The sequence below is a fragment of the Dama dama genome, chromosome 30, assembly GCF_033118175.1.
Source record: "Dama dama isolate Ldn47 chromosome 30, ASM3311817v1, whole genome shotgun sequence".
NCBI lineage: Eukaryota > Metazoa > Chordata > Mammalia > Artiodactyla > Cervidae > Dama > Dama dama.
Window position 1 is genome coordinate 54,986,594 of NC_083710.1, and position 25,257 is coordinate 55,011,850.

At 37.7% G+C, this 25,257-nt stretch overlaps 1 protein-coding gene across 3 annotated transcripts in view; it reads left to right on the plus strand.

Moving 5' to 3' along the window:
* Positions 1–25,257, plus strand: part of SCEL (sciellin) — a 335,541-nt gene that overhangs the window by 307,953 nt on the left and 2,331 nt on the right. For all 3 annotated transcript variants that reach the window (XM_061133261.1, XM_061133262.1, XM_061133263.1), the window contains 5 exons: positions 7,614–7,706; positions 8,909–8,980; positions 10,985–11,059; positions 21,588–21,696; positions 23,814–23,916. In XM_061133261.1, coding sequence (XP_060989244.1) covers positions 7,614–7,706; positions 8,909–8,980; positions 10,985–11,059; positions 21,588–21,696; positions 23,814–23,916 — 452 coding nt within the window. The remainder of the gene's footprint in view (positions 1–7,613; positions 7,707–8,908; positions 8,981–10,984; positions 11,060–21,587; positions 21,697–23,813; positions 23,917–25,257) is intronic.

Below are 25,257 nucleotides of genomic sequence, written 5' to 3' on the forward strand. Positions count from 1 at the left end.
CTGTCCCCTTCCTAAATCATCTGCTTTCTCTTTCTGTGATCTCAAGCAAGCCTTTGAGAGAACAAGGGAGGATACATTGTCAAAAGGATCCACCATTTGGGGAATAGTATTGGACTTACAATTAACCAATCTCTTTCAAATATTACTTAGAAATGATCAAGATTTTAAAACTGACCATAAATGATGAATTATCATGAAAGAACTTTTCCCTGAATGCAATTTGAGAGGTGTTTCTGTTTCAGTTGGGCTAGTTCATGAAATAGGGTCTTACTAGAAAGATTAATGAGGAAACGGAAATTCAAGGGTAGGGACTGCAGCCTGCCAAGCTCCTCTGTCCATGGGATTCTCCAGGCAAGAATGCTGGGGTGAGTAGCCGTTCGCTTCCCCAGGGAATCTTCCCGGCCCAGGGGTGGAACCTGTGTCAGGCATCCTGAATTGGCAGGAGACTTCTTTACCCCTAGTGCCACCTGGGAAGCACGTGGAAAGATTAATGAGGAAATGGAAATTCCAGAGCAGAAACGTTAGGCTGGCCAGGCTTCACGGAGGCCTTCCCTGGAAGGTTGCACATCCTTGGCCAGAGGGCATTCCATCAGGAGTCCCCAGACGTTAACCCTAGTGCTTTGTCGTTATTGTAGCTCAGTCGCTTCCTGAGTGTTGGCCTCTGCCTATGTTTCTCCTCTTCTTCCCTCTACTTATCATCGTCCTTATTCTCTACCAGGGCTTCTCCGTGGCTCAGACAGTACAGAGTCCACCTGCCATGCAGGAGACCTGGGTTCAATCCCTGGGTCGGGAAAACCCCCTGGAAAAGGAAATGGCTACCTCCAGTTTTCTTGCCTGGAGAATATTTCATGGACAGAGGAGCCTAGCAGGCTCTAGTCCCTGGGGTCACAAAGAGTCAGACATGACTGAGTGACTGACACTTTCATTCTCTACTCTATAGCTGCTTGGTAACCAAGGACTTTAGCTGCTTCCCAGTTTCTCCTTCCTCATAACTTCTTCTTCCTCTAGCTTTCTGAGGCTGTCTGGTCTCCCTGCAGCAAGAAGGTGGGGTTGGGGCCATCTGTGTAGAAGAGGAGTGTGATGGAAAACACCATGGCTGCCAGTAACGTGTGCATGCTCTCCTTTGCTTTCCTACAATTTCATGTGCCTCCTGCCTAACATAACCCAACAACCTCATGTACATTCACAAACGCTCCCCTGTCCTAGTGGGGTTCTGATCATCCCAGTCAGTCATGCCTAGAGGCCTTAACCACTGCTACAGAATCTTTTGCTCATCCTGAGTTCTGTGTCTAGATGCCATCCATCCTTCTTCAGTTCTATCACAGTCTTGTACAGGATCTATCTACAAATTAAATGGAAAATGTACCACTGCGCCAGCCATGACAGAACAACTACAATAAAAATTTTCACTTGAAAAATAAAAAGTAGAAAAGAAATCCCTGGGCCCAATCTTTGTGCCCATCTATTCTGTATACAGGCTTCCCTGGTGGCTCAGATGGTGAAGAATCTGCCTGCAATGCAGGAGACCCAGGTTCCCCTGGGCCGGAAAGACTCCCTCGAGAAGGGAATGGCTACTTACTCCAGTATTCTTGCCTGGAGAATTCCCTGGACAGAGGATCCTGGCGGGCTTCAGTCCATGGGGTCACTAAGAGTCGAACACAACTAGCGATTAACATTTCACTTCTTTCTGTTTACAGAATAGAAAGTTTACTTTGACTCTCAAAATGGGTAAAGATTTAACTGAAAGAACATTGAGAATCAAGGATTAAGAGATTTGATCAGATAGAGAAAATTAGTAAATTAAAGCAGTGTTCTGGTCTCAAGTTCTCTATTTCTCCAAAATAGAATACTTCTTTGTTTTAATTTTATTTTTTACTGAAGTTTAATTGCTTTACAATGTTGTGTTAGTTTCAAGTGTACAACAAAGGGATTCAGTTATACATATACATAATATATATTCTTCTTCAGATTCTTTTCCGTTATAGATTATCACAATACATTGAGTATAGTTCCCTGTGCTATACAGTGGGTCCTTGTTGTTTACTGATTTTATATATAGTAGTATTTTCATACTGTATAGCTCAGGAAACTATACTCAGTGCTCTGTGGTGACCTAAATGGGAAGGAAATCAAAAAAAGAGGGGAATATGTACATGTATAGTGGATTCACTTTGCTGTACAGTGAAAACTAACACAACATTTTAAAGCAACTATACCCCAATGAGAATTAATTTAAAAAAAGAAAAAGAGATTGAAGTCATGCTGCCAAAGTTAAGTCAAATAGGACAATGAAAAGCTAAATAAATCTGTTAAATTGACACTTGTTTTATTTTATGAATATATTTACTCTGTATAGTAATTGGATATCCACAAATATATATGCAATCTGATTAATCATATTCAGAGTTGTAGACCATCACCACTATCACTTTTAGAACATTTTCATCGCCTCAGAAAGAAACACCATGCCCATTAGCAGTCATGCATCATTTTCCCCCAGCCCTTAGCTCTGGACAGCTACTAAGCTACTTTCTGTCTTTTTCAATTTCTGATTCTGGACATTTCATATAAATGGAATCATAAAATATGTGGTCCTTTGTGACTGACTATTTTCGCTTGGCATAATGTTTTCAAAATTTACCAATGTTGTAACATGTCTCAGTATTTCTTTTTATTGCCAAATTTCACATATTCCATTATGTGAATAGACAGAATTTTATCTATTCATTAGCTGATGGGCATTTGTGTTGTTTCCACTATCAGATTGTAGTTAACTATTATGAACAATGCTGTAATCAGCATTCATATAAAAGTTTTGTGTAGAGGTTTTTCATTTCTCTTGCTAGGGTATATACTTCAGTTCGGTTCAGTTCAGTTCAGTCGCTCAGTCGTGTCCGACTCTTAGCAACCCCATGGACTGCAGCACGCCAGGCCTCCCTGTTCAACACTAATTCCCAGAGTTTACTCAGACTCATGTCCATTGAGTCAGTGATGCAATCCAGCCATCTCATCCTCTGTCATCCCCTTCTCCTCCCACCTTCAATCATTCCCAGGATTGGGGTCTTTTCAAATGAATCAGTTCTTCGCATCAGGTAGCCAAAGTATTGGAGTTTCAGCTTCAGCATCAGTCCTTCCAATGAACATTCAGGACTGATTTCCTCTAGGATGGACTTAGGGAGGGTATATACTTAGGGGGTGGAATTATTGGATCCTATAGTAACTCCATTTGAGGAACTATCAGTTTTCTTAAATCAGGAGTACCATTTGATGTTCTCACATCAAATGTCTGTGTATAAAAGTTTTAGATAGCTAAATTTTCAAGGTAAACTTCCACTGCAGAAAACATTTTCTCAAGTGAAATTCCATTTGGAATTTTGTAAGTTCCAACACGATATTTAGTTTATAGTTTATGAAGCTATTTAATTTAGAGATGAAACTGTGACCGTTGATTCTAAGTTACAATTCAGCAATTTATTTCAGTGAAGGATAATAATAAAGCTATCCAGCAAAAAAACACTGTGAGCCATAAGTTCTTTTTTATGAACATTATTCAAGGCGTCTAGGAGGAACACTTTGGTGGAGAGTTCTCCTTTTCAATGGTTCCCAAATTTTAGTTGCATCAAAATCACCTGCTGATCCAAGGACCACACTTTAAAAACCAGTGCTCTTTTGGATAAAATGTCACACTGCCTCTAAGGCAGTGGTTCTCAACCTTGTCTTACATGTGAGACTCTCTGAAGAGATTTAAAAGAATCCAAGTGCTGAAGTCATGTGCCTGCTAAGTTGCCCCACTGGTGTCTGACTCTTTGCAACACTATGGACTGTAGCCCACCAGGCTCCCCTTTGTCCATGGGATTCTCCAGGCAAGAATACTGAAGTAGGTTGCCATGCCCTCCTCCGGGGATCTTCCTGACCCAGGGACTGAACCTGGGTCTCTTATGTCTCCTGCATTGGCAGTCGAGTTCTTTATCACTAGCACCACCTGGGAAGCCCTACACTACACCAATTAAGTCAGAATATCTGATGTGGGACCCAGTAACATTTTTAATTTAATTTAATTTTTTAATTGGTGGAAAAGTGCTTTACAATGTTGTGTTGGTTTCTGTCATACAACAAGGTGAATCAGTCACAATTATATAAATATATATCTCCTCTCCCTCTTGAACCTCCCTCCCCTCCCTCCATCCCTCTCCTCTAGGTCATCACACAGCACCAGGCTGGGCTCCCTGTGTTATATAGCAACTTCCTACTAGCTATCTATTTTACACATGATATTGTATATATATCAATGCTGCTTTCTCAATTCATCCCACCCTCACCTTTCCCCACTGTGTCCACAACTCTGTTCTCTACTAGGTTCATCAGTACCATTTTTCTAAATTCCATATTTATATTCCAATACTTGTTTTTCTCTTTCTGGCTTACTTCACTCTGTATAACAGGTTCTAGCTAGGTTCATCTGCCTCACTACAACTGACTCAAATCCATTCCTTTTTATGACTGAGTAATATTCCATCACATATGTGTAGCACATCTTCTTTAACCATTCATCTGTCAATGGACATCTAGGTTACTTCCATGTCCTGGCTATTATACATATTGCTGCAATGAACACTAGGTTACATGTATCTTTTAAAATTGTGGTTTTCTCAGGGTATATGCCAAGCAGTGGGATTGTTGTATCATATGGTAGATTTTCCTTTGTCTTTTAAGGAATCTCCATACTATTTTCCATAATGGCTGTATCAGTTTACATTCCCACTAACAGTGCAGGAGGGTTCCCTTTTCTCCATAACTTCTCCCACATTTATTTTTGTAGATTTTTGGATGATGGTCGTTCTGAACGGTGTGAGGTGATACCTCATTGTAGTTTTGATTTGCATTTCCCTAATAATGAGCAATATTGAGCATCTTTTCTTGTATTTATTAGAAATTTGTATGCCTTTGGAGAAATGTCTGTTTAGGTTTTCTGCCCAGGTTTGATTGGGTTGTTTGTTTTTCTCATATTGAACTGTATGAGCTGCTTATATATTTTGGTGAGTAATCCTTTTTAAAAGCGCTTTTAAAAGCACTACAGATTATTTAATTGATTTCCAAAGAATTGTTTCTGTAACTATTTCGATGATTCTAAATAATTTTAAAAATTAGTGTTACCGCTTACTGACATCAAGATAGAATTTCCTTAGTAAGATCTATCACCATCTCATGAAAAACGAAGAAAGGTTTATCAACTATCACAGACCCTAAGACATGGTGATTATGTGGAAGTAGTATCCTGATTTGGATCTGAAATTGAGAGAGGACATCAGTGAACAAACTGGTAAAATAGAAATAAGTCTGTAGTTTTGCTAATGACATTGTACCAACGCTAATTATTTAGTTTTGACAAATGGATTGTGGTTGTCTGAGATGTTAGAATTAAGAGATGCTGGGTGAAGAGTATACTGGAATTCTCTGAACTATCATTGCAATTATTCTATACCTTTAAGATTATCCAAAATAGAAGATTTCTTTTTTTAAAAAGTGTATTATCCTCCCAAATTACAAGAGGAACCAATCCCAGAAAGAATTTGCTGTTCCACATTCCAAATTTGTTTACTAACATCTGATTTTTATTGACAATTATAAAGTATTGTCATTATTAGTCTTATTGAAAACACCACTAGGAAATGCTACTTTGTTAGTCTGCTCAGACTGCCATAACAAAATACCACACACCAGGTGTTCAAAGACAGAATTTATTTTCTCACTCTTCTGGAGACTAAAATTCTAGATCAAGATACTGTTGAAACAGGAGGAAGGGCGCAGGGTACAACCTTAAAAAGAATGACATGACCACAGGACATGAAAAAACTGGTTGAAACCAACTAGGTCCAAGATGGCAGCAGACTCAACTCCCAGTAGACCTTGAGCCTCATTACATGCTCATTGTAATACATTGGCATATGCTCAATGACAGACCCACCAGCATCATGATAGTTCTCAGGCCAGCCATAAAGGGTCAAAAAGTGGGCAGCGGCCCAGTTCCTAGAAATCTCCACCCCTTCCCCCAAATAACTGGAATAATCTTCCCACTCATTAGCCTATGGAATTACCCATCCCACAAAAACTAACCACACCACATTTTGGGCCTCTCTCTTCTTGCCTTCTGAGATGGCCCACACTGTCTGTATAGTGTGCTTTTCTCTAAATAAATCTGCTTCTTACCTTTCTCTGAATTCTTTCACGATGTAGCAAGAACATCAAATTAATGAGAAACAATGTCAGGGTTGGTTTCTGATGAGAACTCTCTTCTTGGTTTGCACATGACTGTGTCCGACTGTGTCCTCACATGGCCTTTCCTCTGTGTGTCCACAGAGAGAGAGAGAGCAAGCTCTAGAACCTCTCCCTCTTCTTATAAGGACACCCTATCCTATGGGATTAAAGCCCCACCCTTATGATTTCACCTAACCTTTATTTCCTTTTTATAGGCCCTGTCTCCATATCATACTAGGGTATAGGGCTTCAGTATAAGAATTTTTGGCAGGACACAATTCAATCCTTATCAGAACTGTTTGCAAAGTATGTCCGTTCCTATTACAGGTTTCACAAACTGGTAATGTTTGATTTTACCTTTCTGAGGGCAGTACAAACACATTTCACACTCATTGACAACCTCTGCCTTTTGAAACTATTTGCTAAAATTGTGTTTTGTATTATTTATTATATGATCCAAATATTTCCAAATAGTTCCTAGTTAGGTCTATTGTTCCGAAATGACATATTCTAATGATCACATTTGAGAATCTTCTAATAATATTCATTCTACTTTCTCATTGCCAAGTGTCTTTTGAAACATCTGTCTTAAAACTAGAAGATGGTTTTCCACATGCCAGAGATGATAATATGTGAGCAATTGTTTTTCTCTTCTTTAAAAGCTACCTGGAAATGGCAGGAACAGGCCAGTCAAGAATGATAAATCATGATTAAGATCTAAATCTCCTCTTGATTTTTATGTCTTGCTTCTGTCAGAGTTTTCTAACATGGGGAGAGAAAAAGAGCTAAAGCTTTCAATATGCCTATGTTAATTTTCCACTGTTTCATGGGAAAAAGCAAATATGCCTACACTTTGTTGAGCATAGTGACATTTTTAGATTAGCAGAAATCTAGGTCAAAGTTCTTTAGCGATCTTCAAAGTACTGCTTTTCTGTTAAAATGGAAACTGGAATTTCTCAAAGCAACCCCCAGATAATTTTCATTAAATAGATAAACTCCCAGATATGTTGTACATGAAAAACTTTCAAAAATGGCCTTGGTGCTGTAAGAATGTTACTGCAACCAGTTTCATATGGTTTCTGCCCTTGGTTAAGAAAGTATTATGTCCTCCTATTAGATAATGTGACATGTGCCTATAGATTATTCATAATGGGAAGACAGTTGTGTCTATGGAAGAGTAAAATAGTACATGTATTCTGTGTATATGTGCAGAAACCAGGCAAACAGAAACAGCTTTACTGTATGTTAAAAAAAAAATGTTAAAAAAAAAAATGTTGTTTGAACAGAATTTTAATAAAACAAAAATCCTCTAAGTGGCTTTGATTTTAAGTGACAAATACTTGCATTTGCTTTCTCAGGCAAAATGGCCAGGTCACTGGATCTACTGAGGCTTTAATCAGCCCATCCTCCAGAACAGCTGCCTATTCTCATGAAGCCAGGAAGACACTCAGGTACTGTGGTCAATTATAGAATAAATGACAGGACCATTCTCCTTCTGGCTTTTTTCCCCCCCCCGCCCCCTTTTTTTTTTTAATAAGAAAACATCCACATGGAGCCTGATCCTTCCTTTGAAATACAGAAAATTTTTTTTTAATTTTGCTGTTGTTGTTTTTATGCATTTTTTGTGTTCCAATAAAACTTTCTTATTTTAAATGTATTTATTTTTAATTGAAGGATAATGCTTTACTATATTGTGTTTGTTTCTGCCCTACATCAACATGAATCAGCCATAGGTATACATATGTCCCCTTCCTCTTGAACCTGCCTCCCATCTCCTTCCCCATCCCACCCTCTAGGTTGTTACAGAGCTCCAGTTTAAGTTTCCTGAGTCATAACAGCAAATTTCCATGGGATTTCTATTTTATATATGTTAGTCATATGTTTCCATGCTACTCTCTCCATTCGTCCTAACCTCTCCTTCCTCCCCCCTTGCCCATGTCCATAAGTTTGTTCTCTAAGTCTGTGTTTCCATTGTTTCCCTGCAAATAAGTTCATCAGTATCATCTTTCTAGATTCTATATGTATGTGTTAATATATGATATTTGTTTGAAATGCAGAAATTTTTTATTTTAACCAGTGGCTTTATAGGCTTATACAAAGGTGTTGAGTAAACATCTTGGTCATTGGTAAGTTGTCAGTTAAGAATAAGTGTAGAAGTGATTTTTCCTTAGAAGGTCTGTAATTTTTTAAAAAATATGATTGTGACATTGACATTGACATCCTTAGGTAGATTTAAAGGTTTCACTGAATCACGTGTTATCATGTTGGTTAATTAAGGTCCACTTTTTGTCTGAGATTTGTGGGGAAAGCAATGGTTTGGAAGTCTGGATGAGACATTAGGGTAATAGACACTAAAACATAGTACACAAATATTCAAAGTACTCATCATGGTCTGCAATAGACTTGCTGAGTGACCGATTTTCATAGTAGTATTCTGGAAATAGGCCAAAGCGGTAGAAGTTAAGACAAAATGGGAAACATAAATAAATTTTTCAGAAATGGATTAATACCAATTTAACATTTATATTTCAAAGGTTATAGTTTAGAAGGCGTATATGAGCATTATCTTTTCATTGGATTGGATAATTGCCTTGTTAATTTGATTATCCTATGAACAAACTTTAAACATAAAGTCAAATGGTTTGTATTGCAGCTCCAATGCTGAAACCAGGCATGCAGGGCCAAAGGATACAGTTGTGTACACAAGGACGTACATGGAGAATAGGTACTGGAAATTTATTTGAAGTATTTTGCTTTATATATTTTATAATTTTGAAATAATCTGTGTTTAAGAAGAAATGTCACTTTTTAAGGTATGCTTTTTTTTTCAAATAGACCATTTAAGAGAGTATTGAGTTCTAGATATATATTAATAATTCTTTCTAATCTTTCCATTATTATTAGTAGTAATGTTAGTTGCTCAGTCGTGTCCAACTCTTTGCAACCCCATGGACTGTAGCCTACCAGGGTCCTCTATCCACAGGATTCTCCAGGCAAGAATACTGGAGTGGGTCACCATTCCCTTCTCCAGAGGATCTTCTCAACTCAGGAATCAAACCCAGATCTCCTGTGTTGCAGGCAGATTCTTTACCATCTGAGCTACAGGGAAGTCACATTTTTAAGTAGTTGTCAAATGATCATACAAAGTCATAGGACAGACTAAATAATATATTAATATAACACATGTATACATCATAGGATAGTTATTTGAAAGTAGTCAAATAAACATACATGCCCATAATGAACCTTATAAAATCACACAAGTATTCCTGTGCTAATTTTGGAGTCACACTTTAATTAAGTGTTTCTATTGCTCACCTCTAACCTGAAACAAGGGGTATAACTTTTTAGTAAATATGCTCAGGCCCAGAAACTCTGCTGCCTGATGTGATGGATGTCGAGGAAAAGTCCACCAAGGTCAGGGATTCACAAGTTATTCAGTTTTTCAGGAGTCTATAAAAAAGAATTAGCCTAATTGTGGCATAGGGTAACAGTGGGGCATTCAGATATGGATAAACTATAGGCTGTATACGTGTTGATCATCACCCAGTTCAAAGAGACCAGAGAGCAGTGTACGGGGTGGGGGTGGAGCTGCCATAAATTCAAGGTGTGTCAGGATTTGAGCAACCTTCCTCCTCAAAAGGATTTTTCAAACCCAAGAAAAAATTTCCTTGTGAAATGCAACCTCAATCTTGATTTTCCTGCTTAATCCAATTCTCCCTAAAATCGACAGTGATTTAGAATCAAATCTGAGTTTGTCATTTACTGACCACGTGGCCTCAGCAAAGCCACTTGACTTCAATTTCCTGTCTCAATTCAAGTCTCAATTTTCTGACCCATAAAATGGGAATGACTATATACGTGTCATGTATCAATATGCACAAACTCACTTAGCACTCTGCGCTCTGTGTTCCATAAAGCAGTTTCTCTTTCTGACAGCAACTGCCTGCAGGTTGTTTGGAGAGAGAGAGATTTCTCATTAAAAAATCCCAGGTGAGGCATGTGGAGTTACCCCTCACTGTATGAAATAATAGGAACACATTTCTTCTGGTCCTCATATGTTCCCCGGTAGCATGCATACTGGGGAGGCAATTACAGGCAGCCAGCCGGTTAGTGCACTGCACTCTTCATTTGTCTCCAGAAGCGAATGACAGTTACGAACTGGAGCTGAAAGGGAACAAAGAGGACTCTCAAAAGTTACAATATTTTCTGCTGTATTCTAAACAATTCTTGGATGTTTTCATGTCAAAATAAAAGCTTCCAAAGTTTCCCCTAAAAGTTCAAAAGTATTCCTCTATGTGAATGATGTCTGTCTATATTTGCTTGCACTGAGTATAGTCGTGCTTTGTGTATATTCTTTATGTTAGAACAACAGAGACCTTTCTTTTAGTAAAAATAAAGGAGGTGCAAGTACAGATTTTATGAAAAACGATGACTATTCCTGCTTACACTTGTGCTTGCGATCTCCTTGCCCCATTCTTTATTTTGGTGGATATGTCGACTTAGGTCACCTTGGAGGTAACTTGCATATCAGTACTTCTCCAGGTTAAAAAAAAAGAGTTAGTACATTGTCCTGACATATAACATCACAAAGAATAACGATAGTGAGTGTGTGTGTGTGTGTGTGTGTGTGTGCGTGAGCTTCCTTGCCTACTTAGGGGTATTAATATATATCAATACTTCAACACTAGGGAAATAGCCCAGTTCTCACATGTGTGCTTGTTTCTAGCAAATCACCGAAGGATGGATATCGGGAGACTGTCTCTGGAAAATATATACAAACTGTTTATTCGACTTCAGATAGGTGAGTATATCTGTACTTCCATACGTACAAGTATATATATACCCATATCCACACGTGTATTAATAAACATATGCATTCTTGGACTTCCCTGGTGGCTCAGATGGTAAAGAATCTGCCTGCCCATGCAGGAAATCCAGGTTTGATCCCTGAGTCAGGAAGATCCCTTGGAGGAGGGCGTGGTAACCCACTCCAGAATTTTTGCCTGGAGAAATCCATGGACTGAGGAGCCTGTTGGGATATATATATATGTGTGTATTTACTTTTATAAATAATATGCTTCTATTATATATGTGTATATGTACTTACTTATATATTTAATATATTTTTAGTATATATATATATACACCAAAGTATTACAAGTATCATAAGTGTGTATATATATATATATATATATATACTATATATATACACTAAAGTATTACAAGTATTTAATATATATACTATTATATACTAAAGTATTACAAGTATTATATATCTATATATATATACTAAAGTATTACAAGTGTTACATATATTTTATATATATATATATATATATATATATATATATATATGTATTTATATAGAGCATTCTTATTGTCCATTGAACTTGGAGATGGCCCTCCTGAGAGTGATTGTTCTACTGCTGATTGTGTGAGTGGAAGAAGTACAACCGCCTCTGCACCCAGGAGTTTGTTCCTTGGCTTCCTGGCTGTCGTTCTCTGATTTTGATGTACTTTGTTGCAGTAGAGCTTTCTGTGTTTTCCAGCTATCTTCCCGGCGAGTGTCTCGGCTGTAGGTGATCCCTGGAGTCCCCACTGCCACCACATTATTAGCCTCTAGGCTTCCCCGCATCCCTAGATTGTGTCCTCAGCCCTCTCTCCTTGTAGTCTTCTAGAGGCAGCTCATCTTACAAACAGCTGCATGGATGCACTTTCTGTGACCCACTCCAGGCATGGGCTCAGTGCCCAGGAGGGAGGGTTAGGGTGAGCATCAATTTAGTGCCAGTAAACTGACCCCAGGCTTTTGCTCTTGATTACTCTCTTTTAGCATGTAATGCTCAGTGGGGCAAATAGGTGACACTCATGTGACACAAGTCTGCAGACTTCCAGCAGAGAAAATGAAAATAAATAATTCATGTTGCAACCCAACCACTGGAAACCAGCTGTAATGCAAATGTCTGATATTCTGTTGACGGTGTTTCTCTATCGCTGGTGCTGAAACAAGGCTCACTGAGGGTCAGGACATATTTTTATGCACAGCCTCAGCTTGTAACACAGTCCTTGGCACCTCACAGATACTCAATAAATGACTCCAGGAAAAAAAAAAAACAACACCTCTGTCCCATTTGCTGAGGGAAACATAGATAAACCAGGCATCAAAATTATATCCTCTTTTGGTCACTTTTGTGGGATCTTGTATTACCAACGGTCTTCTGAGTGTCTTGCCTTTATTTTATTTTATTTTTTCATTTATTTATTTATTTATTTTTTATTAGTTGGAGGCTAATTACTTCACAACATTTCAGTGGGTTTTGTCATACATTGATATGAATCAGCCATAGATTTACACGTATTCCCCATCCCGATCCCCCCTCCCACCTCCCTCTCCACCCGATTCCTCTGGGTCTTCCCAGTGCACCAGGCCCGAGCACTTGTCTCATGCATCCCACCTGGGCTGGTGATCTGTTTCACCATAGATAGTATACATGCTGTTCTTTTGAAATATCCCACCCTCACATTCTCCCACAGAGTTCAAAAGTCTGTTTTGTATTTCTGTGTCTCTTTTTCTGTTTTGCATATAGGGTTATCGTTACCATCTTTCTAAATTCCATATATATGTGTTAGTATGCTGTAATGTTCTTTATCTTTCTGGCTTACTTCACTCTGTATAAGGGGCTCCAGCTTCATCCATCTCATTAGGACTGGTTCAAATGAATTCTTTTTAACGGCTGAGTAATATTCCATGGTGTATATGTACCACAGCTTCCTTATCCATTCATCTGCTGATGGGCATCTAGGTTGCTTCCATGTCCTGGCTATTATAAACAGTGCTGCGATGAACATTGGGGTGCACGTGTCTCTTTCAGATCTGGTTTCCTCAGTGTGTATGCCCAGAAGTGGGATTGCTGGGTCATATGGCAGTTCTATTTCCAGTTTTTTAAGAAATCTCCACACTGTTTTCCATAGCGGCTGTACTAGTTTGCATTCCCACCAACAGTGTAAGAGGGTTCCCTTTTCTCCACACCCTCTCCAGCATTTATTGCTTGTAGACTTTTGGATAGCAGCCATCCTGACTGGCGTGTAATGGTACCTCATTGTGGTTTTGATTTGCATTTCTCTAATAATGAGTGATGTTGAGCATCTTTTCATGTGTTTGTTAGCCATCTGTATGTCTTCTTTGGAGAAATGTCTGTTTAGTTCTTTGGCCCATTTTTTGATTGGGTCATTTATTTTTCTGGAATAGAGCTGCAGGAGTTGCTTGTATATTTTTGAGATTAATCCTTTGTCTGTTTCTTCATTTGCTATTATTTTCTCCCAATCTGAGGGCTGTCTTTTCACCTTACTTAGAGTTTCCTTTGTAGTGCAAAAGCTTTTAAGTTTCATTAGGTCCCATTTGTTTAGTTTTGCTTTTATTTCCAATATTCTGGGAGGTGGGTCATAGAGGATCTTGCTGTGATTTATGTCGGAGAGTGTTTTGCCTTTGTTCTCTAGGAGTTTTATAGTTTCTGGTCTTACATTTAGATCTTTAATCCATTTTGAGTTTATTTTTGTGTATGGTGTTAGAAAGTGTTCTAGTTTCATTGTTTTACAAGTGGTTGACCAGTTTTCCCAGCACCACTTGTTAAAGAGGTTGTCTTTTTTCCATTGTATATCCTTGCCTCGTTTGTCAAAGATAAGGTGTCCATAGGTGCGTGGATTTATCTCTGGGCTTTCTATTCTGTTCCATTGATCTATATTTCTGTCTTTGTGCCAGTACCATACTGTCTTGATGACTGTGGCTTTGTAGTAGAGTCTGAAGTCAGGCAGGTTCATTCCTCCAGTTCCATTCTTCTTTCTCAAGATTACTTTGGCTATTCGAGGTTTTTTGTATTTCCATACAAATTGTGAAATTCTTTGGTCTAGTTCTGTGAAAAGTACCGTTGGTAGCTTGATAGGGATTGCATTGAATCTATAGATTGCTTTGGGTAGAATAGCCATTTTGACAATATTGATTCTTCCAATCCATGAACACGGTATGTTTCTCCACCTGTTTGTGTCCTCTTTGATTTCTTTCATCAGTGTTTTATAGTTTTCTATGTATAGGTCTTTTGTTTCTTTAGGTAGATATACTCCTAAGTATTTTATTCTTTTTGTTGCAATGGTGAATGGTATTGTTTCCTTAATTTCTCTTTCTGTTTTTTCATTGTTAGTATATAGGAATGCAAGGGATTTCTGTGTGTTAATTTTATATCCTGCAACTTTACTATATTCATTGATTAGCTCTAGTAATTTTCTGGTAGAGTCTTTAGGGTTTTCTATGTAAAGGATCATGTCATCTGCAAACAGTGAGAGTTTCACTTCTTCTTTTCCTATGTGGATTCCTTTTACTTCTTTTTCTGCTCTGATTGCTGTGGCCAGAACTTCCAACACTATGTTGAATAGTAGTGGTGAGAGTGGGCACCCTTGTCTTGTTCCTGATTTCAGGGGAAATGCCTTCAATTTTTCACCATTGAGGGTGATGCTTGCTGTGGGTTTGTCATATATAGCTTTTATTATGTTGAGGTATGTTCCTTCTATTCCTGCTTTTTGGAGAGTTTTAATCATAAATGAGTGTTGAATTTTGTCAAAGGCTTTCTCTGCATCTATTGAGATAATCATATGGTTTTTATCTTTCAATTTGTTAATGTGGTGTATTACATTGATTGATTTGCGGATATTGAAGAATCCTTGCATTCCTGGGATAAAGCCCACTTGGTCATGGTGTATGATTTTTTTAATATGTTGTTGGATTCTGCTTGCTAGACTTTTGTTAAGGATTTTTGCATCTATGTTCATCAGTGATATTGGCCTGTAGTTTTCTTTTTTTGTGGCATCTTTGTCTGGTTTTGGAATTAGGGTGATGGTGGCTTCATAGAATGAGTTTGGAAGCTTACCTTCATCTGCAATTTTCTGGAAGAGTTTGAGTAAGATAGGTGTTAGCTCTTCTCTAGATTTTTGGTAGAATTCAGCTGTGAAGCCATCTGGTCCTGGGCTTTTGTTTGCTGGAAGATTTTTGATTACAGTTTCGATTTCCTTGCTTGTGATGGGTCTGTTAAGATCTTCTATTTCTTCCTGGTTCAGTTTTGGAAAGTTATACTTTTCTAAGAATTTGTCCATTTCATCCAAGTTGTCCATTTTATTGGCATAGAGCTGCTGGTAGTAGTCTCTTATGATCCTTTGTATTTCACTGTTGTCTGTTGTGATCTCTCCATTTTCATTTCTAATTTTGTTAATTTGGTTCTTCTTGCTTTGTTTCTTAATGAGTCTTGCTAATGGTTTGTCAATTTTGTTTATTTTTTCAAAAAACCAGCTTTTAGCTTTGTTGATTTTTGCTATGGTCTCTTTAGTTTCTTTCGCATTTATTTCTGCCCTGATTTTTAAGATTTCTTTCCTTCTGCTAACCCTGGGGTTCTTCATTTCTTCCTTCTCTAATTGCTTTAGGTATAGAGTTAGGTTATTTATTTGGTTTTTTTCTTGTTTCTTGATGTAAGCCTGTAATGCTATGAACCTTCCCCTTAGCACTGCTTTTACAGTGTCCCATAGGTTTTGGGTTGTTGTGTTTTCATTTTCATTCATTTCTATACATATTTTCATTTCTTTTTTGATTTCTTCTATAATTTGTTGGTTATTCAGAAGCGTGTTATTTAGCCTCCATATGTTTGAAGTTTTAACAATTTTTTTCCTGTAATTGAGATCTACTCTTACTGCACTGTGGTCAAAAAAGATGACTGGAATGATTTCAATTTTTTTGAATTTTCCAAGACCAGATTTATGGCCCAGGATGTGATCTATTCTGGAGAAGGTTCCATGTGCACTTGAGAAAAAGGTGAAGTTGATTGTTTTGGGGTGAAATGTCCTATAGATATCAATTAGGTCTAGCTGGTCCATTGTGTCATTTAAGGTTTGTGTTTCCTTGTTAATTTTCTGTTTAGTTGATCTATCCATAGTTGTGAGTGGGGTATTAAAGTCTCCCACTATTACTGTGTTACTATTAATTTCCTCTTTCATACTCGTTAGTGTTTGCCGTACATATTGCGGTGCTCCTATGTTGGGTGCATATATATTTATAATTGTTATATCTTCTTCTTGGATTGATCCTTTGATCATTATGTAGTGTCCTTCTTTGTCTCTTTTCACATCCTTTATTTGAAAGTCTGTTTTATCTGATATGAGTATTGTGACTCCTGCTTTCTATTGGTCTCCGTTTGCGTGAAATATTTTTTTCCAGCCCTTCACTTTTAGTCTGTATGTGTCTCTTGTTTTGAGGTGGGTCTCTTGTAGACAGCATATATAGGGGTCTTGTTTTTGTATCCATTCAGCCAATCTTTGTCTTTTGGTTGGGGCATTCAACCCATTTACATTTAGGGTAATTATTGATAGGTGTGGTCCCGTTGCCATTTACTTTGTTGTTTTGGGTTCACTTTTAAGCCCTATTTTTAAACCGAAGATTATTCTCTCCCAATCTTGACTCTCTGTTTTCTACCTCAGAACACCTCTATTTCCTCCTTTCCCCTTCTCTTCCCAATCCAATTCTGTGAATCTTTGTAGGTGACTGGGCTACGGAGAACACTCTGGGAACAGACAGCTGCGTAGATCTGTCTCTCTCCTCTTGAGTCCCCCTTTTTTCTCCTCCTGCTCATCTCTATCTCCCTCCTCCCTCTCCTCTTTTTCATGTAACTCTGTGAACCTCTCTGGTTGTCCCTAACGGGGGAGAATCTTTTCGCCATTAACCTAGAAGTTTTCTTATCAGTGCTGTATAGTTGGAGAAGTCCTGAGACTACAGGAAGAATAAAACTGAAATCCAGAGGCAGGAGAATTAAGCCCAAAACCTGAGAACACCAGAAAACTCCTGACTACATGGAACTTTAAGTAATAAGTGACTGTCCAAAAGCCTCCATACCTACACTGAAACCAACCACCACCCAAGAGCCAATAAGTTTTAGAGCAAGACATACCATGCAAATTCTCCAGCAACGCAGGAACATAGCCCTGAACATCAACATACAGGCTGCCCAAGGTCACACGTAACACATAGACCCATCTCAAAACTCATTACTGGGAACTCCATTGCTCACCAAAGAGAAGAAATCAAGTTCCACGCACCAGAACACTGATGCAAGCTTCCCTAACCAGGAAACCTTGAGAAGCCAATCGTCTAACCCCACCCACTGGGTTAATCCTCCACAATAAAAAGGAACCACAGACCTCCAGAACACAGAAAGTCCACTCCAGACACAGCAATCTAAACAAGATGAAAAGGCAAAGAAATACCCAACAGGTAAAGGAACATGAAAAATGCCCACCAAGTCAAACAAAAGAGGAGGAGATAAGGAATCTACCTGAAAAAGAATTTAGAATAATGATAATAAAAATGATCCAAAATCTTGAAAACAAAATGGAGTTACAGATAAATAGCCTGGAAACAAAGATTGAAAAGATACAAGAACTGTTTAATAAAGACCTAGAAGAAATAAAAAAAAGAGTCAATTAAAAATGAATAATGCAATGAATGAGATCAAAAACACTTTGGAGGGAACCAAGAGTAGAATAACGGAGGCAGAAGATAGGATAAGTGAGGTAGAAGATAAAATGGTGGAAATAAATGAAGCAGAGAGGAAAAAAGAAAAAAGGATCAAAAGAAATGAGGACAACCTCAGGGACCTCTGGGACACTGTGAAACGCCCCAACATTCGAATCATAGGAGTTCCAGAAGAAGAAGACAAAAAGAAAGGCCATGAGAAAATACTCGAGGAGATAATAGCTGAAAACTTCCCTAAAATGGGGAAGGAAATAGCCACCCAAGTCCAAGAAACCCAGAGAGTCCCTAACAGGATAAACCCAAGGCGAAACACCCCAAGACACATATTAATCAAATTAACAAAGATCAAACACAAAGAACAAATATTAAAAGCAGCAAGGGAAAAACAACAAATAACACACAAAGGGATTCCCATAAGGATAACAGCTGATCTATCAATAGAAACCCTCCAGGCCAGAAGGGAATGGCAGGACGTACTGAAAGTAATGAAAGAGAATAACCTACAACCTAGATTACTGTATCCAGCAAGGATCTCATTCAGATATGAAGGAGAATTCAAAAGCTTTACAGATAAGCAAAAGCTGAGAGAATTCAGCACCACCAAACCAGCTCTTCAACAAATGCTAAAGGATCTTCTCTAGACAGGAAATGTAGAAAGGTTGTATAAACGTGAACCCAAAACAACAAAGTAAATGGCAACGGGACCACACCTATCAATAATTACCCTAAATTGCCTTTAAATCATAGCTCTTTGATGTGACTACCTGAGCAGCACAAATACTGTCTAGATAAGCAAAAAAAAAAAAAAAAACCAGAATTAGATTTTTCAAAATACTCTGAAAAGATCTTCAACTAACAGTATGATCTTAGTAAGGACATCAGCAACTTCAGAGGTTGGTAGGCGCATATTTTAATGGTTAGCCTAAGTGAAGGAAAACATCCTTCACTAAAGTATTGCTCTTTGTATGAAGAATTTCACTCCTGTTCCCCAAGTGGTCCTTGAAATTTTTTCAGTCGCCAGAGCAAAAGTCAATTCTCCATTAAAGCCAGTCAGTCAGGTAACATTTTCTGTTGACTATTCTGAGAAATTAGCTGTTTCCCCACAGTTCTTATCTAATCATGTCAATCCCATTTAAAGTCAAGTCATTAATGCAGTCATAAAAAAGAACAAAATAATGCCACCTGCAGCAACATGGATGTACCTATAGATTATCAACTGAGTGAAGTAAGTCAGACATAGACAAATCTATGGTGTCTGTCATATGTGGAATCAGAAAGGGTACAAACGAACTTATCCACAAAATAGAGATAGAGTCACAGATGTAGAAAACAAATTTACCAAGGGATAAGGGAGGGAAGGGATAAATTGGGAGATTGGGACTGACATATATATACTATTATATATAAAATAAGGGATTCCCAGGTGGCTCAGTGGTAAAAATATCTGCCTGCCTAAGCAAGAGATACAGGAGACATGGGTTTGATCTCTGAGTCAAGAAGATCCCCTGGAGAAGGAAATGGCAACCCACTTCAGTATTCTTGTGTGAAAAATCCCATGGACAGATGAGCCTGGCGGGCTACAGTCCATGGGGTCCCAAAGAGTCAGATGCAACTGAGCGACTGAGCATGCACACACATTAAATTATTAGGGTATGAAAAATTATGACTAAGAGACCCAGTACTAGGACAAACACTAAATTGAGTATGTTTTCTTCCTGATTGTACCCAGGAGCTAAACACTGCTTCAATTTATGATCACAATTTAAATTCTTAATAAATTCGAGTTTTAAGTCATGTTATGTGTACTTTCGTCACTTTAAGTGGTTTCAAATCATTTTCTGCATATTAAGTTTATAATAATGATTGTATTGGAAAACGCATTAAAGTGCTGTGGTCTAAGCTCACACAACGCGCGCACACACACACACACACACACACACACACTAAAGTGGCCAGTGCCACTTTATAGGATAAAGACCGAAGTCCTCTGCACAGGATTTATGGGCCTTCAGAACCTTGTCCTGCTGAAGAGTGACTAAAGATCCAGTACTCCACACCCTCATCATGTCTCACCTTGGCACATCCTGTTCACTCTGCTTAGAACCCTTCCATCACGCCTCTCCCCCGCTCACCTTGAGAGCTCCTTCACCTTCAAGCTTTAACTCACCTGGCACTTAAGCTGACAAGCCTTTCCTACTTTACCCCAGAGATGAGTTGTTCATCTGGCTGTGCTCTCCTCACTCTTCACATGTCCGTAATACATGGCAATTATCCAGTCACCTGGCTACCCCAGTGGAAAGAAAGCTTCTCCTTGAAGGAGACCTTCTCACTCTTCTTTATATTCCCAGCTCCTCTCTCAGTGTCTCTGGAATGCAAGGATGCTAGAGAGGGCCTGCTTTCTACTCTTGAAGAGCTTACAGTCTAACAGGGGAAATTTAAGCCTGTGTGGACATACGTACGGGCTTCCCCAGTGACTCAGTCGGTAGGGAGTCTGCCTGCACTGTGGAGACCAGGGTTCGATTCCTACCTCAGGAAGATCCCCTGGAGAAGGGAATGGCTACCCACTCCAGGATTCTTGTCTGGAGAAGTCCGTGGAGAGAGAAGCCTCTCTTACCCCCTCCTCCGGTCCACTTTCCCTCCTCTCTGATTCGAGTCCTGGTCCTGATGACAGGATTGACCGTGGTTTCTGGCCATGACCAGTTCCTTATCATCTAGTGAGCCCAGTCAACGGGCAGGCCCAGAGGCAGCACAGGGCCCTGTGGCCGCTCTGCCTCCATTCACATCCTGCCTCTGCCACTCACTGGCTGCGTGACTTACCCTTCTATGCCCCAGCTTCCTCCTGTGTACAGTAAAGATAAAAATAAGAGTTACCTGCTTCTCAGAGATGTTATGAAGAATAGACAGGTTTATATAAGCAAAGTGCATGGAAAATGCGCTGCACGTGTTAAGCATATTAGCACCATAAGTATTAGCTTTTTTATTTCATTACCCCAGTACTTTGGAAATTTCAGGCTTTTATGCTAATACCCTGAGACTAGTAAACTCTGCCCAAGGTGCTATTTAAGACTATCTGAGACCTTCCAAAAGAATATGAATCACATAGTTATTGGCCCTTTCTTAAGGCTCTAATGTGACTCAAGGGCTTTAGAACTTGCTGATCACTTGTTTATTATTGAACGTTATTTTTCCAAAGTAAATAGAAAAGAATTTTTGTCACTAAATTCACCCTAATATTCTGAGTCTTGCAATGACACCAAGAGAATCAGCAAGGGAGCATTTTGATGATTCTGGACCCTATAGTCCAGGGTATCCATCATTTGTGAGTTTACCAACACATTCTTGAATGGATTTCTATTTTTGTACTACTGAATGTCTGAGAGTTAAATTTTTATATTAATCTTCAACATAATTTTTCTATGATATATGTACATTAATAATTTAAAACCCTCTTCTAGCTTCAAGGGGGTACTTATGACCTAGTTCAATTAGGAAACTGTGAACATCTTTACCCTGCCCAGATGCACTTTTGATTGCTAATGAATTAATAATTTGAAACTGTCTTTTATGTTAATTCTTTGATATCATTCTGAAACAACTAGAAGAATCCAGTCTATTACTAGGATAAGTAAGTCCTCAACTTTCCTTGATTTTTACACAATTTACTAAAGAATCAATAAAATTAGCATGTTATTTCCATATGATTTTATGGGGAATACATCTGTCTTTTGCATGATGACAAATTTATTTTTAATTGCTTACATCTCTATAGGTCTGTCATTGAGAGAGACATGTGCACCTACTGTAGAAAACCCCTAGGCACAGAAACCAAGATGATTTTAGATGAATTACAAATTTGCTGCCATTCGACTTGCTTCGAGGTATGCCTATGTTTGTTGTATTTAACTCTCATACAAAATTGCATAATGACTAGAATAAAAATAATTATCTAATGGAATTTATGAGATGAAGTTAAAACTTTCAGAAACACTGTCATGCACATTAATAATGAACTGTTTAAATATTTCTCCAAGTTCTCAGCCTGAAATTCCAAGATTTATAATTACTCTCTTGACTTTAGGCTTAGAGTTGATTACTGACACGTTGATAACTCTTATTCTACAGATTTAAATCTATAAAAAGATAAACACTTGTTCTCTTTAGAAAAGTTTTTGCAGCATTTTCATAAGTCATACATTGCATTAAATATATAATGAAATCCAAAAAGGAAAAGAAATTTTTGAGAAGAAAGTTACTCACTTATTACATTCTAAAATTAGGATCAATGGGCTTAGCAATAGTTAAAACTCAGTCTGCCTTTGAAAGCATGATTAATTATAATTAAATATGGCTTAGTAGAATAATAATAATAATAATAATAATAAAGTATACATAGTAGAATGCTTCACAATTTATGCCTTCATATGCCATTTCTTTTGCTTTTCACAGAAGTATTAGGTAGGTCAACAATATAGTTATTGGTATAACTAGGTGAGCACTTAACTAGGAACCTGAAGACCTGAGTTTGAGTTCTAATTGACACTACTTGTGGCCGTGTGACTTTGGACAATCACCTAAATTAGCTTAGCCTAAGTTTCTTAATCTGTAAAATGACATAGCTGATTAGACCAGTGGTTTTCAACCCTGGATGCACATTATAATTGTCCAGGGAGATGATGAGAAAAATACAATGCTTGGGACCAGCCCCAGTTACATCATGAATCTTAGAGATGATTTCTGGGCATTGGTGTTTTTAAAGCCTTCTTAGATAGATCTAAAAGGCAGCCAGTTTGAGAACCACAGCCTGAATCTATGGGTCCTTTCTAGTGCTGATAGATTCTATGATTGATGCAAATTATCTGATTCAGTCAAGTAGATGTAATATTAGGCTGGCCAGAAAAGTCCATTTGGGTTTTCCAATAAGATGTTATGAACTTTTTGGCCAGCCCAATACTTCAACACTTGATTGCTTCTCTTTCAATTAGCTTCAGGCAATGACACAAAGTAATAAAAAATTCAGTGCCTCATTTTGAGGCAACAAAATCCAAATTTAAGCCATCATATATAGAATTCTATATAAAGTATGACATGAAAATTTCATAATTATTTCTTATAGGACAGGAAAATTTCCTTTAAGTTATTCAAATTTAGTCAGTGGAACAAAAATTAGTCTATAGCTCTTTATTTAAAATTATTATGCACAAAACTTTTTAAAGAAGAAAATTCTCCTGATTATTCCCTTTGGTCAACAGGAATAATTTCTATTTGTTATATTTTAGATGATTTATTTCTATTGTCAATTTAATTATAAAACACTACTGAGAATAAAAATATCCCCACACTCCTAAGAAAAGACAGATTATTCTATAGCCATAATTATAGAGAATTACCTGAACTGGCTTAAACATGTCTAACTGATCTATGACAATTTGCATCAATGAACTTGAAAGCCAGCCAGTTGGCAGTGGACTTCCTCCAGTGAGCCCGGGTTTAAGGTGGATGTCAATCCTTTCTTGCCTCTTTAACCAGCATAGCTTGAAACAAATTTCCCCCTAAACTGTGTCCAGAGTCAGAAGTTTGTTTTGTCAATGACACTATATCTGGACAGCGTAGCTCTCCATTAGTAAGCAAACAATAAATACACTTAGTGTTCTTGTTTGCAATATCCAACAGTGATCTTGTCTTTGGCATAACCAATTTTTGAAAATGTTTATCTACTCTATATTATATTTGAGTTAGGTAGAAACTTCAGTAGTAGGTATGCCCTGAAATGCACACCTCCATAGTAGAGAGATTTTTGAGAGAAATTGTTTGGAAAGTTTGGTGTGTGGATCAGACAAATATACTTTTATTTTCTCTCACAGTTCTCTTGAGGCTTTATCAGAGTGTTGCTATGAAGGATGATATGGAATAAAGTAAAAGGTTCTTTTTTTAATTCTGTTAACCAAGAATCTAAACTTCATATCTAATGTGAACTTTATACATGCCTTTCCTTTAGTGTGAAATATGCAAAAAACCTTTGGAAAACCTACAAGCAGGTGACAGTATTTGGATTTACAGACAGACAATACATTGTGAATCTTGCTACTCTAAAGTTGTAGGTAAGTGTTGAGCTCTGTGAGAAACTATCACTAACATTAATGAACTTTAAATACTGTTGAAAGATTTCAAAACTGGGAAGTATTTTATTAATTATATTAAAAATTCAGTTGCAGATACAATGGTAGCATTTCATTTAATCAGTCAAAATTTGTATTTTCTTCCGATATCAGACCAGACATAGATACGAATAAGCATAGGTCATTTATTGTAGAAAATTTTCTACTTTTTGCAAATAAAAATTTATCTTCTTTGCTCAGCTCATTGTTAGAATTAAAGTGCATTTCTGTGAATGACCTTTTACATTTCTGGAATATACTTTTATAATTTAATTTGGTTATTATACTAAATGCCCTTTAATGTTAATTTTAAATGGAAAATTTAAAGTTAATGGTATACAATTCTATATTAAATATGGCATCTAAGTTTTTTTTTTCAGCTTAAGATCAATATTACTATAATTTGGGCACTTAATTAGCATAAGTTATGTGAGAAGAAACATTAAGGGCCTGCATTTTTAACTCATATTTTCAATAAGCTTACCATGAAAGTTATAAAAGTTGATTTAAAAGATGTGCACAATACAATATAAAAGTCTATGAAGCTTGATTAGTTTTTAAAGCCAGTATCAACATTTTGTTTTTACTTCAATAGTCAGTAGATAGAATAAGCAGGATAAATACTGGGGAGCTGGTCAACAGCACTATGTAAAGGGAAGGTTTCCTGCTGGTGGCGAATGGAAAAAGAACATCTGTGGTTGTTACATGGGATCCAAAATATGGAATTTAATGACAAATGTGTGATATTAATGAGGTGCTTGAAGGCTACATCTGGAAAATTGCTCTGAAAAATATTCAGAAACCCACATTCCATCAAGCTGCAGAATCGATGACAAGAACAAAGCTAATTATATTCATACTTGGCTTTCTATTTTCTGCTTTCCCCAGCCCTTCTTATATTCCTTTTTCTTCTTCATTGAGCAGCCTTATCGGGATCCTTATCAGTGTTACATCAGGGGGCTTTGCTATGCATCTTAGCAGCTCTAAAACTTTCAGTCCCAAGAGTCCATGAAATGGTTTAGGAGATGTGGTTACCGAAACACTCAGATGTCTCTGTGCCTTCCTCCCTGTCTACGTGCGCTTTTATAGTACATAGAAGTTATCAGGACATGACTCTCAAGCGTGTCATAAATATGAATATGGGGCATCAGTGCTTCATATTCGCAGTATGACCAAAAGCCTTGCCACAGTGATGAATGCAGTAGATGGTAAATGTAAACTGTTTAGTCCACCCCCACCCACACAGATGAATAATTATTTTTAAAACTTTGGTTATAAGCTTAT